Genomic DNA, 17,601 nt, shown 5'->3' with positions numbered 1-17,601 from the left:
GACGCGGCCGATGATCAGCTGACTTCAGTAACGTTCTCCATCGTGTCATCGAGCGAGATACCCACAGTAGCCTCCGCGGCATACTGCACGGCACCAGGCCGCGTCTTGAACGCTTGGAGGATACCTCTCTCTTTGCCGATCGCTAACAGAGCGAGTCGCGCCGTGTTCCGCAAGTGTTTTGGCACAGTTCGTGTCGTGTACACGTGGCTCAGTGGTGAGATCTGCGACATGCCCTCAAACCATGACGCGTAGGTCGCTGTCGCAAATTCCGGAGACCTACCACCAAGAGAGACAGGTATCGAGTCGATTGTTTCCTGGGCAGCCGTGGCGACTATGGCAAGGCATCTGTCTTTGGTCGCTTCCAGCATGAAGCTGTCGAATACTTCCGCCGTTTGTGAGATTCGATTCGCGGGAGTGTGTAGCACGAGGTTTGTCAGCATGAAGAAGAGGTTGTGGAGTTTCAGTCGGGCACTTCTCCAAATATTCCAGAAGAAGTGGGTGTGTGACGAAGGCGCCAGCTCTTCCGGCGCGGCCTGGGCCATCCAGCGAAGGCACTCCTGTTCAAGGGCAGAGACCTGCTCGAGAAGGGAGTGATAGTGTCGCCGCGCCCCATCGAATAGCCCTTCGCACACCATAGGGAAGATCGTAGAAATGAGTGAGCACGCTTTGCAGATGTACCTGCAAACCAAAAGTGACCAGCCCTCATCTGGGTCTCTCGTATCTTCAAGGAGGCCTACCCATTCGTCTGATTCTGGGGGGCAGGCTTCGTTGGCCATTAGGCAGCCCGTTTGCTGGAGGATAATTCAACACTCGTTCGAGTAAATTCCAAGAATCTCACTCACCAGCGTCATAAATACACACCAGAATATGTAGCGGCCGAAGGGGGTATAGAACTGTGCCTTGCCGCGAGCCCGCAAGAGACTCAAGAGACCTTCTAAGTGTACGTGCCAGGCAGACTTCCGCGAGCTTTGGCCCGAGATGCCGCCTATTTGAAGCTAGGAACAGTGTCAGTGCAACCTGTCCGCTTGCTTAGACTCTGACAGTCAGACCTCGTACATGCCAAGGATCCACACGGCAAGGATAGTGCCGTCTGACGTGCCCTTGTCGCGGTCTTGAATTGCCAGCGCTACCGACCTGAGCGTGTTTCCCAGATGCAAAGCAGTCTCCCGGCGGTCTTGGGGTGCATAGAAGCAACTGCCAAGATATGCTCGAGCCCAGAGATGTGTGGCCATGATCAACGGCTCATTTGGCGAAGTAAGCTTCTCGAATATGGCCGAGAAGAATGCAACAGGTGCATAGCAGTTGATTAGTAGAGGGATGGAATGCGTTCTCCAGGGTTCTCTGAGCTCTCGCGCGTGTAGGGTCGGAGTCAACGCAAAGGCCGCGCTAGACATTGCTGAAGGGCTCTGGGCAAACGGGGCTGTAGAAGAGGCCGTGGGCGTTGAGGCCGAGGAGGAATTGTCATGCAATATCATGACTGCTGAAGAAATTGGTCCACCAGCTTCCGGAGACTCGGAGCTAGAATTCTGCGACGCAGAATTTTTCGCTCGTCGAATGGTGTGTGAGGTCTCATTCCGGAAAACAACATCCTGTTCGTTTCTGTAGCCTGGACACTCGGTGCCATACTTGATGCATCGTTGGCAGGAGGGACGTCCCAGATCACACTATGACGAGGTGAGTCAATTGCTCAATCTCGCTGACCTTCGGATTCCAAGTACGGACCTTGACCCGGCGCCGGCGACAAAGGTGACAGTCTCGACTTGGCTTGCCCGTATTGGGCATACCGGAATGCTGAGCGGGGTGACGCTGACGGGCTGCCTAGACACCTAGTCACGCCAGGAACGACAGGTGGGTGTACCAGCTCAGATCTTTGTTGCTTTGTGTGAGCTTATGGAGCAGAATCAGACTACTTTCTTCAGCCCTTTGACGTCTCGATGATGTGTATGAATCACGGGGGTGAGGACAACAAAAGAAGTAGGTCTTAGTAGGTGTCAGCATAGTGCCGAATCTCCGACAAGGCCTAGTGTGATCTTATCAACTACGATCGATTGATACTGTGGATTGGCCCGTATCACTCGTCCCTCATTGGCTGCTTGAACTGATCTCCCGATGCTGCATTCGCATCATCGTATACTATTATCGCAAAACTAAACGCACCAGCGGCGCCGGACTAGCCCACGTCGATGTGATGAAGCCTAACTGACACCTTCAGGGAAGAATGCAAGTACCGGGCTCAATGCGTCCTGGTGCAAATACCTTCGCCTCTCTCTCATGTAGGTATCTTCATCGGAAGCCCCATCCTCATCATCTACAAGATCCAGCTTCACGGAGACAAGTTGGTACCCGTTCCTCCGATTGTTCCAATACTTGTATGCTACTTCGAAAGTGCTGGAAGCGAATCGAGCGCTGTAGAAGGCGGCAGCGATGATTGAAATTCCAAAGCTAGCCTGCGCAATATGGCACTCTTCCCCAACTCGTCCTGGGCAATGTCGAGTCAAGTACCACGGGTGGGGGCTTGGATGTTCCATGTCAGAGAAATCGCCAGATGCCTGCGACGAAACGCTATAAATCCAAACGAAGGCAAGGAGAGCATCGTAAAGCATCGAGAAAGTCCGAGACATCTGGCCACAGGATGACATGACCACCCGAGCTACGAAGACGAAAATAGACAAGAGGGCGACGGCAAGGGAGGCATCGGTGAGCCTATGGCAAATTAGCGCTCAGAGAACAACTCAACACTTTGGCGAGCTAGGCTCCATGCTCCATACCTCTGAGTCCAGATCAATGGGATCACGGGCGGCTCTTTGTAGTTCGCATAAAAGTATACCCTCTCCTTGGGGTTCGAGTTCCAACCTTCAACGCCGCCGAATTCCCAGAGCCTGTCTCGATGATGTCCCAAGTATGCCGAACTGAAAAGCCCGACAGCTGTGACGGAAATGCAAAAGTCGATAACGAGGACTAGCCTGTCGCTAACAGTGGCTTTCAAGGTCGCATGCATGGCCGTTAGAAAATGAGAAGACGAGCTGCAAGCCACTGCAAGATTCGGCCCTTTGTCACCTGAATCACCGCTTATTTAGTCGATATACTTCTTCGGCATACTGAGACCAGTGTTGTTGCGGCCAAGACCAAAGAAATTATCAGTTCGTTCTAAACTTGCTCATACTGCCGCAGTTTGCGGCAAGGTGGCATGACAATGTGACGTCTGGGCGGGGAACGAAATACCCCTTCCCTATTCGTGCAAACCACTACCTTGAAGAGCAATTGATTTGTAAACGGGGGCCGGCTCGTGGGCTGGCAATGCAGCCTGGCATGTCGTTGCAGGCACCCGTTCCAAGCGGCACACATGGATCACGACCTCAGTGACAAGATTAAGGGAGATAAGAGAACGTTATGACGTTGGAACAAATGTGGGAGTTCCGTTTCACAAGCGCATCAATGATTTCATGTTACGTGCAGAAGCTAATACGACTTTCCAGATAAGGCTTATAATTGCATCTTGAAGGCTCGGAGACGAACCCGGTTTTCGAGTCAGCGACCGCCACTGAGCGGCTTCCCATTGCACGTTTCATGATGAATCTGAAGCTGCTGCTTCACCGCTCACGCTGTAGGAGGCTTGAGAGAAACACTTTCTTGATACAGGTCTGGAGTCTATTTTGAGCAAGTATGCGCTCATTGACCCCGCGGGTGTAGGTTCGGGTCGGGTATGCGGCTTGAGCATCGGTGTCAAGGCTCCAAGATCAAATAAGGCATCAAAATCACTTGATTTGGTTTTAATGTACTCTCCGACCATTTGTCTATGAATGAATTGGAGTGAAGAACCCTGAACATAACTCGAGCCCGATTGCCAGCAGTCAAGCCATTTCGCATCACTCCAGTCATCGACCCATTCAATCATGATGATGGCGCGATCAAAGGTTACACCGAAATGTCTGTTCCAGACTCCTCAACGACGGTGCACCCACAACAGTCGCCCAGGTTGCAAGACACAGCCCAGTCGAAGTAACCACATTGATGCCGCGTGGCCGAAGCATCCGACGCCATCACCACACCAGATATTAGGGGTTAGACCCGGCCAAACTTACTCAAAGAGGCAATTTCATCGGCTAGTCAAATTGTACCATCCCGATCTTCACGGCGCTCACGGAAGCAAGACCGGTGTTCCGTATGAAACCCGGATCGAGCGCTATCATCTCCTCATCCGGGCAAATGAGATTCTTTCCAATCCGGAGAAACGTCTGCTTTTCGAGATGCACGGTGTAGGCTGGGCACAACCCAAGGCAGAGCTGGACGTCTCGCCGCGCTCGAAATATGAGTCTTACCACCATACCTCCAATGATTCGTCATTCGCTGAGTCTAACATGGGCCCTCAATATCCGGTCTATGCATCAAACACAGTGATTGCTGTAGTTCTTCTTGCGATGGCCATGGCCGGCGCAGTCATACAACTCGAGCGGGCTCGCATCGCTCGGTCGGATTTCCAGGCGCAAGACCTCGCCATCCAGGAAGCAATCGCCAGGGATTTGCAGGGCTTCGCAGTTCAACTGGAGGGAAAGCCAAGAGAGTTGCGCGTCTTGGAATTTCTGGCACGTAGAGAGCTCAACAGCTGGTCGGCACGGAGTAGAAAAGCCGGGGGCCTCGTTGTTGACGAGGATATTTGTCGTCACTGATCATGAGTATAACCGATGAACGCGAATATCAATGTTTTCCCGGACCACCAGTCGGTGATGATCTTCAGCCGATAGACTTCCTTCCATCCCGTGCTTTCCCAAGATTTCTCTCCGCATCCACCCGATCCTTTCGTTCCCGTTCAAGAAGGTTCTCCAGTACTTCGCATTTGGACTTGTATGCCTGCAATTCAAGCTCAAGGTTGTGGACACGCTCCTGACGTCCGGCCTCGTCCTTTTCATGTACGTCCTTGACATGTCGAAGACGTTCTTCCAACTCGCCCACGCGAGCGGCTCGCCGCTCCCGAGATGCTCTGGGAACTGACGAATTGTTGCTCTTCCGCTTTGGCTCCGTGGTATTGGCCTCGTCTTCCGGAGCTGAATCATCATGGTCGCGCTGTTCGACTGGCGCATCGAGTGCACCAGGATGGCCCGAGTATGTGACCAAGCCCTCGGAAGAAGTCTTGTGTACAAATTCGTGCGTTGTACCACCATGGACATGTCGCGGCGGCGGTAGCCCATATGGAGATGCATGCGCCAGTTGAGGTGTGAAGGGAAATTGCTGAGCAAGAGATGGCAGCACCATTTCCGGTTCCATTCCCCTGGCGTACCTGGGCTGAATGCGGCCCGAGTCGTTCATCGTCGAAGTTGAAGGCCGGCAGTCCTGGTGCTCAAGTCCCAATTATTCTTCGTGGCGCCCTCTGAGCTAGGCAAAAAGGCATGACGGACATGTTACGACATGCGTGCGACCGCTGACCGATTCTCGGTTTTCGAGTAGAAAATGGGAGATGGAAATGGTCTATAGGTCGGAGTGGACAGAGATTGTGTCTTAGTACTTGAACTACCAGCTATGGGGGGTGTGGCGGCTGACATGGGGCGTGAGCTGCACTTAAGCTTCATGTACAGTCTCCCATGGATACATCTGGCCAATTGGATCCCCTCGAGTGTTTAATTTGTAACGGCGGGCACATCCAAGCTCATCCGCGGCGGTAGACGATCTTGTCAGTGGCTCAAACAGTGCGTGATGAGGGGGTTTGAGCAGGTTAAGCTGTGCATAGATCCACAGGGAATGTGCGCAATACTAAGCTGCACGACAAATCCGAGCTGTGTACCATATCTGAGTTGTGCGCAAAGCACACCAGGCAGTGGCAACGTACAGCTTTCCGTATCTCGGGTCATAGGCTTCCAAGCAAAGGGTGGCATATGCCTCTCTTTTGGCTATCGCTGGGCGCTGTTTCGTTCGCTAATTGACCTTGACAGCCTAACACGCCACGTAGCATTAGATCTCGTACTGCCAAATCAAATTTGGCAAATTTGAGCGTATGCTCACGATTATGACTGAATTCTGACGATTGACGATTCCTACTTGATTGATCACCTTGATATCTCAGAAGGCTGGGTTTTCGCACTCAGAATCGACAAAATTGGAGTGCTGCAAGACTGTCTTAATATGTCAACTCGATGACTCGATGCCTTCCCCTGAAGCCGGGCTCTCTCCCGATTTTTTAGCCTTCCAGATGGCAGAATTACCAAGCCTGAACAGTTCCATGATAAAATCGCTGAGTTCTTGCAAATAAATGGTCTCGTCGTAAGACAACCTCCGCAATGGTACGCTCTGGATGGTCTCAATTGCTTCGATCAAGATCTTCAGATCATTTTGAGGTCCTGGACTTAGGGGATGAATGAGGACATTGACAAATATTGCCATAGCGGCTATTGGGACGTAGAATGAGATGTGTCTAGTGACCCTTGTTAGTAATCTCTATCTCGTGCCATCGTGCCTCATGAGGTGCAAGAAGTTTGATTGATCGTACCCGAATGCCCCTTCTTCTAAAACATCGACAGATGCCTTGAGGAATATTAGAGTCGAGCGGCCAGCTTCCAGCGAGATGTCAACACTGGAGTGTACAACCTTGTGGAGGTCTTCGGGTAGACTCTCGTCTCCTTTAGCAGTACCAGACCTCCGAACTGATGTGTGTATCATCACTAGAGTGTAGTGATAGTCTAGTTGCAAGTTGATGTATTGTGCATTTTGTGACATGCTCGCGTGGGGTCGAAGAAGTGTGCGGCTTGATGGAACAGAAAGTCGTGGCCGCAGAGGACCAGGTACAGAAACCCTCCACTGCTCAAGTTCGTCGTCTAACTGACGAATATGCACCAAAAGCTGACTATCGGACATCCCAAAAGCTTGCGCAGAATAGAGCAGGCGGCATGTTCTCTCCTTGATCACGCCTAACCGGGGATCGGAAGGCAGGCGAAAGGTGGACTCCATCATCAGGTGAATATCCTGGTTTTCTGCTGATTCTGATGTTTCGAGCCCCTTTGGCAGAGATAAGTCGCAGTAGGTTTCAGTCAGAAGCGGAGGTCGACCTGATCGAAATGAGACATCTTTATCTGCCAGGTAACACAGCCAGAAGAGTTCTCTGATGTAATGACAGCGTTGTTCGTCGAGAAGGTCGTCGATACGTGCGTACATAGCAGGATGACTGTGATGGCCACCGAGGTCGCATACTATACGACAAGCGTGCAGGTGCAGGGAGCTGTAACTTCTCCATTGACCCGATGATGATCGATAGGCTTGCTGCGATTGAATCAGTTGATGGAGTTTTGTAAATACCAAGCTGACCTACAACAAGAAGTATTGCTTGAAGCGTTTCTATGCAAGACTCCTCAATGACGATGCTGAGGAGGGTTTGTGCTCTAGTGGCACACATTTCGCCGTCTAGATACAGAGGAGAGTACCATGCAGGTTTCATTCGTCGCGAGATGGCATGGAGAGCCCATACACATGCCTTGGCTGAAAGTGAAGATCGTGCAGCGATTGTGTCCTTGAGAGGGTTGTACGCTTTTGTAACGGTTTCGCGGAGAAACGTATCATCGAGGACTGGGAAACTGTATCGAAAGTATGATTCATAGACAGTGCGAATGGCCTCCTCGGTAGCGGACTTACTCGGTAGCTCGTTAGGTCGCCGGCTATCGATATCTGATCCTGCTCTGGATGCAGACTTCGGTACGGTATGAGCATGGCCATTGAATGCCAAGAATGTTTTCAAGAGGACCTCATGTCCAGTTCTTGACGACATCCATCGTCTACCCCTCTCGGACAAAATTGGCAAGCCTCTGAAGTACCAGTTATTCCCCAAATTCTGTACGCGGGATGAGAGTGGCTGCGGTTCGGCAGCCACATCTTCTGTCACAACGGGCGGTGTTGGGAAGCCGGACGCACAGGAGTGGACGGTATTGTTGGATGAGTAATGGGAATGCGGCGATCCGACTTGCTCGATTCCAGGAGATGTGATGCTAACGTCGCTTCGAGGGGTCGTAATTTGTGGTTGATCATGGGTGTTTTTTTGAACTAAATCACCCTCTAGTTGTTGAATTCGACGGTGAAGCTCTCGAATTGCATTCGACGTAGCCCTGTTTCACACATAATGAGCTTGTGAGTAGGGCCATACAGCAAACTGCCCAAGATATACGGATCCTGTTTTTTGCGCTGCGGTTCCCTTTCGAACGTGCAGGCAATGTTCTGGTGGCTGCACCAGTTGCAAGGCACGCCTGGACTGGGGATGGCACATTGGATCTAGGGAAACAGTTCCGCCATTAGCGAGCTCCACTATGTGAGGCAGTGACAACAGGCTGTTAGTTGCACCTTTCTTTTGAAGCAGATATCACACGCTCGTCTGGGCGGCATGATGAGCTGAAGATGTTGTCGGAATACCACAGTGCTGCTTCTGCGTGTCGGAATGATCGGAGGCCGAGGAAGGTTATGTATCTCCAGGTTAAGTGAAAGATGTGGACAGGTGAGTGGGGTTTCGGAGACCGACATCCCGCTTACATAAGTTGCGCTAAGATTGCCCGACCTGAGAGGATAGGACCTGATGATTGTCACCCCCACTTGAGTATTCTTCAGATCCAGTACGTTACGATCCGGAAGCCTCCCCGATACACATTCTACCCAGCACACTGGTCACTGAGATCTCACACCCTAACTTGCCCCGTGAGTACTGGCTTTCTAACAATACCTTCTCATCTCTTTCTACACGTGGGGCTCAAGCTGCTACCATGAGAGATGGGCTTCGGAGGCGCGTATTTGGTGACAGTAGAAGTGATGAGTATCTTTGACTGAATTATCAAGGCTTGCTGCTTCAGAACCCAGCTGCTTTTATTTGGATGAAGAAGAGTTGAAAGTTGAAATTTAAGTGGTAGATGCCTTGCATCAGAACTAAGAACATTACATTGTCATTCTACCCGGCACAGTTGTGGGGTCAGCTTCAGTCCCAGCCTCCGAGCGCCTGCGCATGCTTGGTTCACCTGTTTCCTCTTCGACATTGAGACGACTGTTCGTGGCAAAGGTTAGCACCCGACCTGTCCGGTATCTGGAGACGTACCATAACGGACACCGGCCAGACCACTGGGAAAGCCAAGGGTCGATGCAAGCTTTATGGAACTTGTGGTGGCAAGGCAAGACTCTGATTAATTCGTTCGTTGAGTAGCCAACGGTACAAACGCAACATTCTTCATCCATGTTGCTTTTGTTTTGGGGGTGGAAACCTCCAGAGATCATGGGTTGATCTGTTCTGACATTCTGGCTAATTCAATTAGCCGCTAACGTCTTCCACATCGGCTTACATACCACATCAACTTTTGGTCCCAGCTCTATGTCGTCCCCAGAGATAACGTCGTTCGTATTGTGAAAGTGTACAACGGGGAGTGTGTCCAAAACAGCTTTGGCGATACCTTGTATTCTAGTCCGTGATGGACTCTCAGTGCCGCCAGTCCGTGGGCCATACTGATCAGGGTTTTGATAGGCTCTGACAATACCTCTCACCAGCGTGACGGTGCATGAAAGTGCCAAAACCCCCATGGTCCCATAGAAAATGCCGAGTACGACCACTCGAGCAATATGTTCCTCGGACCTAGGAGCAAGGATTCGACATGGTGTTGTTACGTCCAGGTATGCTGAGCTGAAGCTACTGTAGAAGAACATGTCGTCAGACGACTCTCGTTTTCGTATGGATATCTCAGTTGAATGAAGGTATATCTCGATGTCAAGTCGTCCGTGTGCCGGAAAGTTCTGGTGATATCAAGCCATATTTATAGCACCACATCCTCAGATCAAGCCTGTATCCAATGTGTATTGCTCTCGGACGCCATTGAAGGATGGAGCCTTCTCCCTAGAGCACGTTGCATGATTGGTCTGTGGCACTGAGAAGCGTTGAGTTCACCACTTCCCTGAATTGGATCTCGATAAGTCGAATTGGGTTACATAATCGGGATGTAGACTCCGAAGTGTTGGAGATATAGTGGAGCCTTCAGTAACTAGAATGATGGATAAAGATGACCATCCCAGGAATGCTGCTGAGTACAATCTCTTTCTTGCTTTTTTCCATGATCATTGGAACTTATCATCTATCTTCTATATCTATCTTCTATTTACCCCCAAGATGGCTTTTTTATCCGCCAAATGGCTTCGCATTGCCTCCAGCCAACGCCTCTGCCGATCATCACAAGCCGTGTCAGTCGTGGACCAGAAAACTTATGTTTTTGGTGGCGAGTTGGTACCCCGCAAGCCTATCGATAATCAAATAGACACAGTCGACGTCGAAAACGAGAAAGGTAGGAAGAAGTCCATGCAACTTCATGCCTTTGCTAATCGATCAGCCAACCCCACCGTGAAGACAATCCCTGCACCGGCAGAGGCTCCTATACCACGCGTTGGCAGCCCCAGCACCACAATCAATGGCAATATATGGATATTCTCTGGCCGCGGAGGCCTTGACATGAAACCCGTTGAAGAACAGGGTACGCTGTGGCGCTACGAACCAGGCGCTGCCAAATGGAGCTCGGTCAAGCCCGCTGATCCAGCCGCACCGTATCCTGCAGGGCGCAGCTATCATTGTGTGACCTCGGATGGCAAAAGCAAAATATTCATTCACTCCGGGTGTCCAGAAACTGGACGACTAGCGGATCTCTGGATGTTCGACGTCGAGGACATGACTTGGACGGAATTGCCGTTAGCGCCCGCGCCATCTAGAGGTGGTGCCTCAATCGCGTACGCCGACGGCAAACTATATCGAGTCAACGGTTTCGATGGCATCAATGAACAGGGGGGCTCTTTGGATGTCTTTGACATTCCGTCACTTTCATGGAGCACCATGACCTACAATCCAGACAACCTGGAAGGTCCAGAAGCCAGAAGCGTTGGAGCCTTGCTACCAGTCATGATACATGGCAGTGTCTACCTGGTCACAATGTTCGGGGAGCGGGATCCCAGCGCGCTTGGGCATGCTGGCGCCGGCAAAATGTTGCCTGATGCTTGGGCATGGGATATCAAGGAAGGAAAATGGCAGAAGTTGAGGACGCCAGGTCAAATTCCAGAGCCACGTGGTTGGTTTGACGCCGATGTTGTCAGGGGCGGAAACAAAAATGAGTCAATCATTGTGCACGGAGGATTGAACGAGAACAATGAGAGACTCGGTGATATTTGGAAGTTGGTTTTTGACTAAAGGTTCGTTTCGAGCAGGCGGAAGATGGCAATGGACTTCTACCAGGATTTGTTCATCTCAAAATGACGGCGACGAGCTCTGAAAGCTCTAAGGAGCTAGCTTAAATACGAACGTACCTATGGGACGATGTGCGGAGTACGAATTAGAGGTGATTGGTGGGGTTTGTAAGCAAATCTAAGGTACAATCCATCGTGAATCATGACTCACAGGTGTTCATCGAAGGAGCTTCTGACCATGAACTACGCACGTGTTGTAGACTCCCGTCGTTGTCATTGTACGAACCGCGCAAATTTCGTTGAGCTCGGGCACCCATTGCATCAGCTTCTACTTATCGTTTGGTGAAGCTCCCTCAACCAGCTGTCATCATGAAGTCCGCGCATTCGACCCCCACAGCTCTCGTCATTATCGATGTCCAGCAGGCTTTCAAACATCCAACATACTGGGGTGCGCATCGTAGCAACCCTTCATTCGAAAACAACATTGCAGCGCTCCTCAGCGCCGCGCGGGCCCATAACGAGGCTCAGGCCAAAAGCAACAAGCCTCAGCCCGTCTTGATCGTTCACATCCACCATCATTCCACCAGTTCAGGTTCAGCCCTGCACCCGTCGGCGAAGGTTCCGGGGACTGACATACTCGCCATTGAACCAATGGAATACGTCAGTCCGCTTTCCTCAGAGCCGGTGCTGGTGAAAAATGTGAACTCCGGCTTCATTGGAACCGACCTGGAGGCTCGTCTGCGTGCTTTTGGCGCCGGCCAGCTCATTGTGACTGGTTTGACAACAGACCACTGCGTCAACACTACTGTCCGCATGGCAGCCAATCTGCAGGTGCTGGGCGATCAGGGTGGTCCAGATGGAACCGGAGAGGGGGTTCATGGGATCATCGTGGCCGGCGATGCTACGGCTACACACCCAAGAGCTAGCTTCGATGCGGAGACGGTGCATGCTGTTACGCTTGCCAGTCTGGACGGGGAATTCGCGCAAGTGAGGAATACGAAAGAGGTGATCGCGTCTGTTTTTGGCTCACAGTAGAGATGATGATCCACTCGGTATACATAGTACTCACCCAGCGCGCATACAATGCCCTAATCAAGGAAAGGACAGCGACCCAAGTGCGCTCCTCTGGACGATACAATGTGGAAAGGACTATGACGCCGTACAGTTTTCGCTTCGTAGCGCATACTTCCTATAATATTCCCATGTTGACTCTTTAACAACAACGAACATCTGCCGGCAAGGAAGAACAGAACATGGATTCTGGCACACACGAAGCGGGAGTCGTGGTCACGGAAGAATCAGTTGCCTGTCCCCTGACATTCGGTTCCTGCCTGTCGATCGTCCCTCTCCGTGATTTTCCCCTTGTCACCCTTGAGGAACCCCCTTTCATTTCGTCACATCGGTCCTACTCGATCGGCCGTCGGCGCGACTGACAGACCAGGGTGCTCGCAATGCCGGCGGGGAGCGGGGACTGCCACAGCACGCTGCTGGCCAATTCCATGAGTGTCAAAAGCTCGATGCAGTATGCGCCAAGCGGCCAGTTTCTTGTCTTAACCAATCCATCTATGATCTGTATTAAATCTCTTGGCTGACAATGCAAGAGAATGAACAAATACGTAGTCTCGGGTCCCCAGGGTCGCACTGTCGCGTCGACAGCTTTGGCATCACCATCGTATGCCTCTCTTCTGTAATGCCAACCTGACGGCCTCGGGCCGAACCTACCCTTGTCCCCAGGTTCTTCAGGCGCTCAAGCCTGCAAGCCACTATGCTTGCAACGGCTTTTAAGCTGCGGGGAAGAATCTGGGGCTTTGCACGTGTGATCCAGACCTCAACGCCCAAGGTGTGGGGTAGGTCATTTGTCTGCCCAGTGAGGGGATCATGACCAGCATTGAACCCCCTAAACCGGTTATGTGCCGTGCTTTTCTGCCCCTCGCATGCACGGGTGGCGCCTCTGAACCTGGAACGATGCAACCCGAAGTCCTGAACTCCAGAATCATCCAGCATAAGCGCCGGAGTACGTCCAAATGAGGCGCTCACGGCCGCATGTTGCTCGTCGAAGAGTTCAAGTGGCTTTCCATGGGCTGTGCCTGTAAACAACCGCTCGGCCCTTCTACTGACGAGCGATCCACGAACCGAGAGTCTTTTCCCCAACTCAGTCTTCGCCCGCGTAACGTGCATTGACAGACCTTTCTGGCCTTGCGGCTCCAGCCGGCGATGTGGTTTCCCGCTCTGGGACCCCAGGTGATTCTGGCCACTATAGTCGACTCCTGGGCAGAAACGCCGGCCCGCCATGGACTTGGGCTTCGGCCGCCATGTTCCTCTAGTGGCATCCGAGAAAGGCCCGACTTTATGGGAAGCGTTGCGACTGCTTGCAATGTGGAGATAGCCTCATGCGATGTATTCGTCCTGTGCTATTTCCAACTGGGTATGGAGACTAGGTCGGCTCATCGTAGCGGCTTCATTCAAGCATTTCTATAAAGTGCCACGGTCTCTCCAACTTCAACGCTTGTAATCCATCCCTCCGCAGATCAGCAATCCCATCACGGTTCTACTCTCTCGGCTCGGTATCAGTTCAATATGAGGTTCTCATCCATTCTGTCGCTTGGCGGCCTGGCCGTCCAGTCCGTCTCCGGTCTCCCCGGAACTCTCGAGAAGAGGGTCAACGTTGATCAGTGGATCCAGCAGGAGCTGCCCATTGCCCGGGCCCAGCTTCTGTGCAACATTGGCCCCAACGGCTGCAACTCTGCCGGTGTCGCCTCAGGTCTCGTTATCGCCTCGCCCAGCAAGTCGGACCCTGACTGTATGTCCCAAAAACCTACCCCAAATACAAGATGAGACAAACTGACAGTTCCCCTTAGACTTCTTCCACTGGACTCGCGATGCTGGTCTTGTTTTCAAGGCCATCATTGACCTGTTCGTCGAGAACTACGATGCGGGTCTCCAGCAGAACATCCAGAACTTCATTGTCGGCCAGGCCAAGCTGCAGACTGTCAACAACCCTTCCGGCAGCTTCTCGAGCGGCGCCGGTCTTGGCGAGGCCAAGTATCTCGCCAACGGAGCCCAGTTCACCGGTGACTGGGGCCGCCCCCAGCGCGACGGCCCGGCTCTTCGCGCTATCGCCCTGATTAAGTACTCCAAGTGGCTCATTGCCAACGGCTACACCTCGACCGCCAACACCGTCGTCTGGCCCATCATCAGGAACGACCTGGCTTACGTCACTCAGTACTGGAACCAGACCGGTTTCGACCTGTGGGAGGAGGTTCAGGGCTCGTCCTTCTTCACCATCGCCTCCCAGCACCGCTCCCTCGTCGAGGGTGCTGCTCTCGCCCAGCAGCTCGGCCAGACCTGCAACGGCTGCGCCGGCATCGCTCCCCAGATCCTCTGCTTCCAGCAGCGTTTCTGGAACCCTTCTCAGGGCTACGTCATCTCCAACATCAACGGTGGCAGCTACCGCAACGGCAAGGATGCCAACTCTATCCTCACCTCCATCCACAACTTCGACCCTGTCCTCGGCTGCGACGCTTCCACCTTCCAGCCCTGCAGTGACCGTGCTCTCTCGAACCACAAGGTTGTGACCGACTCTTTCCGATCCATCTACGGCATCAACAACGGCAAGGGCCAGGGCCAAGCCGTCGCCGTCGGCCGCTACCCCGAGGACTCCTACTATGGTGGTCAGCCTTGGTACCTCAACACCTTCGCCGCCGCCGAGCAGCTGTACGATGCTATTTACGTCTGGAAGCGCAGCAGCTCAATCAGCGTCACCTCGGTCTCGCTTCCCTTCTTCCAGGCTCTGATCCCCGGCATCTCCACCGGCACCTACGCTTCCACCTCCTCGACCTACACTTCGATCCTCTCCGCCGTCAAGGCCTACGCTGACGGTTACGTCGATGTCGCCGCCACCTACATCCCCGGCGGTGGCAACATTGCCGAGCAGTACAACCGCAACACGGGCCAGCCCCTCTCTGCTCGCGATCTCACCTGGTCTTACGCCTCGTTCCTGACCGTCGCTCAGCGTCGCCGCGAGGTTGTTGGTCTCGGCTGGGCCAACTCTGCCGCCAGCGTCGTCCCCAACACCTGCTTCGCGACGTCCGTCCAGGGCTCGTACACCAGCGCCACCGCGACGAGCTTCCCGGCCAACCAGACTCCCGCCACCGGAGCCCCGACCGGCACTGCCACGACCGCGACCGCCCCGGCTGCCACCACCACGGCCGCCTGCGTCCCCCCCGTCAACGTTGACATCACCTTCAACGCCCGCGTCGTCACCCAGTTCGGCCAGACTGTCAAGATTGTTGGCAACATTCCTCAGCTCGGCAACTGGAACACGGCCAACGCCATCTCCCTGAGCGCCTCCCAGTACACCTCCTCCAACCCCGTGTGGAGCGGCACCCTGAGCCTGCCCGCCGGCCAGGCCATCCAGTACAAGTACATCAACGTCGCCTCCAACGGCGCCGTTACTTGGGAGAAGGACCCCAACCGCTCTTACAGCATCCCCTCGGCCTGCGGCACCACCAGCGCCACCAGGACCGACTCCTGGCAGGCTTAAGTCGACTTTCCTTTGTTGGCTAGTCGGTACATTGGAGGGTTGAGGAAGGCCGGGTGGTCAAGTCCGGCCCGGCTTTCTTCTACACTCAAACCGCAATCGCCTCCGCGATCGCGCATTTCAGACGATGGGCGGCCATGGTGGTGATGTGAGCAATACCTGGCATTGGCCAGCATGACCCAAGTAGGGAACGAACGAATGAGAGAAAAGACAGTACATACGCATAGAACCAGATACATATTGACGATGATGAATTTCGATTCTTATTTTCTAAATCTTTTCAATGCTGCCTCTGAAAACGTGATGTGACTGCGACTATCAAAGAGTGGGGGAAGGGGACCAACTTGCTCGATCAGTAGTCGCTGCGCTACGACAGATGAACCCTCATCTAGGCCCAGCGACGAGCTGGAACCCGAAAGCCTAATATCGTCATCTTTTTCTGAGCGACCTCTCTCGCCGTCGGTCCATTAGCTTCTTCAGCCCTGGCCCGGATTTCTTCAAGCAGGTCCGGGGCCATCGGCCTGATCGGGAAGGTGTACGTGGGTTCGCCTTCGAGGTTGGGAAAGGGGCTGCAACTTTCGTGGCCCGGGTATTTCTCCGCACTGCAACTGAACAGAAAGTTTGTCCACATGATAAGGCGGCGAACAGTCGAGGTGTAGATCCGCGCTGGTTGATCCGCGAAAACGATCCGTAGGACGATGGCGATGCTTTCGTCGGCGCGTGCGTGGTCATAGATGCCGCTGAGTGCTGTCAGGCCGCATAACTGACGCTCCCTTCGGGCGACGACGCCGGCTTTCTGGCAGGACTTGTGGGAGCGCAGTCGTTTCAAATCCGTGCGGATGGGTCCGAGCAAGCGTGCGAGGATGTCAGCACGATACACCACAACCTGATCTACCTTTGTAAGCAGAGAAGGCTAAGATCGGGTGAGCGACAACATACCTAGGACGCTTGGTGGAAGAAGGACGTTCACGTCTCGACAGTCCGTCGTCTCGTGACCGTCATCGAAAAGAATGCTCCCGTTGTCGTAAACTTCGATATCCCAAGCCAACATCAAGCATGTTTGTGCGAACAGCCCCTCCTGAGCAAGATGCCAAGAAATAGTGAGATGAATCGGAAGAGCCTTTGCCATCGCAGGTTCGAGCCATCGACTCACGATCAATGATGTATGCCAGCGACGGAGAGGTCCCAGTAGATCGTACATTTCTGCTACCTTCAAGAGTGCGAGTAGTTTCTCATGATCAATATCCACAGGAGGTTGTCTCCTGCAATCTGTGGCTTCACAGATCAGATCGCTGCTCGCCTCCTCTCCCATGTGCAGGTATCTCAAAATAATGAGAAGAGGCCCAGGGTCGTCATCAGATAGGTGAACCTCCCACCGCCTGTCGGCAGGTCTAGATTCTTTGAAAGGACCAGTCAGCATCGCCCGAAATACTACAGAGGCCGAGATAAGTCGGTGAGATTCGACCATGGCCGCAACTCCAGCCTGCCCTATGATGAGGGTCAAGTCACTTCTTGAGCTGAAGGAAGAAAAGGAGGGGGCGTTGCTATTGAGTGTGCTGAGGCTCAGTATCCTAGAGTCTGTCATATCGAATGTCGCTGTTGCTGCTAAGTTGGTCCACATTGGCTGGAGGATAATGTGATCAGTGAGCTTTCGATGCACAGGCGGCAGACATTTGAAGATGCGTAGCTGACGTCAAAGAAACGCCAAAAATTATGGATCTGCTGCGCTCATAAAATTTCAGAAATAAGGTTGCGGTCAACCTGGACAGCAGCCGCGACTTCAGCGCCCCCAAGGTGCGAAAGTGACCAGACCGAGACGTCGACAACATAGAGTCCAGTGGAGCAACAATACGCTCCATGACATTGAATTTGAGTGCGCTAAAAGTCTCTGTAAG

At 53.0% G+C, this 17,601-nt stretch overlaps 4 protein-coding genes across 4 annotated transcripts; 3 read left to right on the top strand and 1 right to left on the bottom strand.

Annotated features, from left to right (window-relative positions):
- Positions 1-14: 14 nt before the first annotated feature.
- Positions 15-1,782, bottom strand: D7B24_004170 (uncharacterized protein; the record flags this gene model as incomplete). The annotated part of the gene is made up of 4 exons (XM_028638343.1): positions 15-557; positions 843-995; positions 1,050-1,664; positions 1,723-1,782. 4 exons carry the CDS (start codon positions 1,780-1,782, stop codon positions 15-17), a joined length of 1,371 nt encoding a protein of 456 aa, XP_028496963.1.
- An 8,326-nt stretch (positions 1,783-10,108) lies between these two features.
- On the top strand, positions 10,109-11,170 carry D7B24_004169 (uncharacterized protein; the record flags this gene model as incomplete). Its single annotated transcript, XM_028638342.1, has 1 exon — positions 10,109-11,170. The coding sequence occupies one exon, from the start codon at positions 10,109-10,111 to the stop codon at positions 11,168-11,170; it is 1,062 nt and encodes a 353-aa protein (XP_028496962.1).
- A 365-nt stretch (positions 11,171-11,535) lies between these two features.
- On the top strand, positions 11,536-12,201 carry D7B24_004168 (uncharacterized protein; the record flags this gene model as incomplete). The annotated part of the gene is made up of 1 exon (XM_028638341.1): positions 11,536-12,201. One exon carries the CDS (start codon positions 11,536-11,538, stop codon positions 12,199-12,201), a length of 666 nt encoding a protein of 221 aa, XP_028496961.1.
- Positions 12,202-13,743: 1,542 nt separating this feature from the next.
- Positions 13,744-15,709, top strand: D7B24_004167 (uncharacterized protein; the record flags this gene model as incomplete). Its single annotated transcript, XM_028638340.1, has 2 exons — positions 13,744-13,966; positions 14,025-15,709. The coding sequence occupies 2 exons, from the start codon at positions 13,744-13,746 to the stop codon at positions 15,707-15,709; spliced, it is 1,908 nt and encodes a 635-aa protein (XP_028496960.1).
- Between the last annotated feature and the right edge of the window lie 1,892 nt (positions 15,710-17,601).

This window comes from Verticillium nonalfalfae (assembly GCF_003724135.2).
Source record: "Verticillium nonalfalfae strain VnAa140/NRRL 66861 chromosome Unknown scaffold_23, whole genome shotgun sequence".
Classification (NCBI taxonomy): Eukaryota; Fungi; Ascomycota; class Sordariomycetes; order Glomerellales; family Plectosphaerellaceae; genus Verticillium; species Verticillium nonalfalfae.
This window is presented reverse-complemented; position numbering and strand designations above follow the sequence as displayed.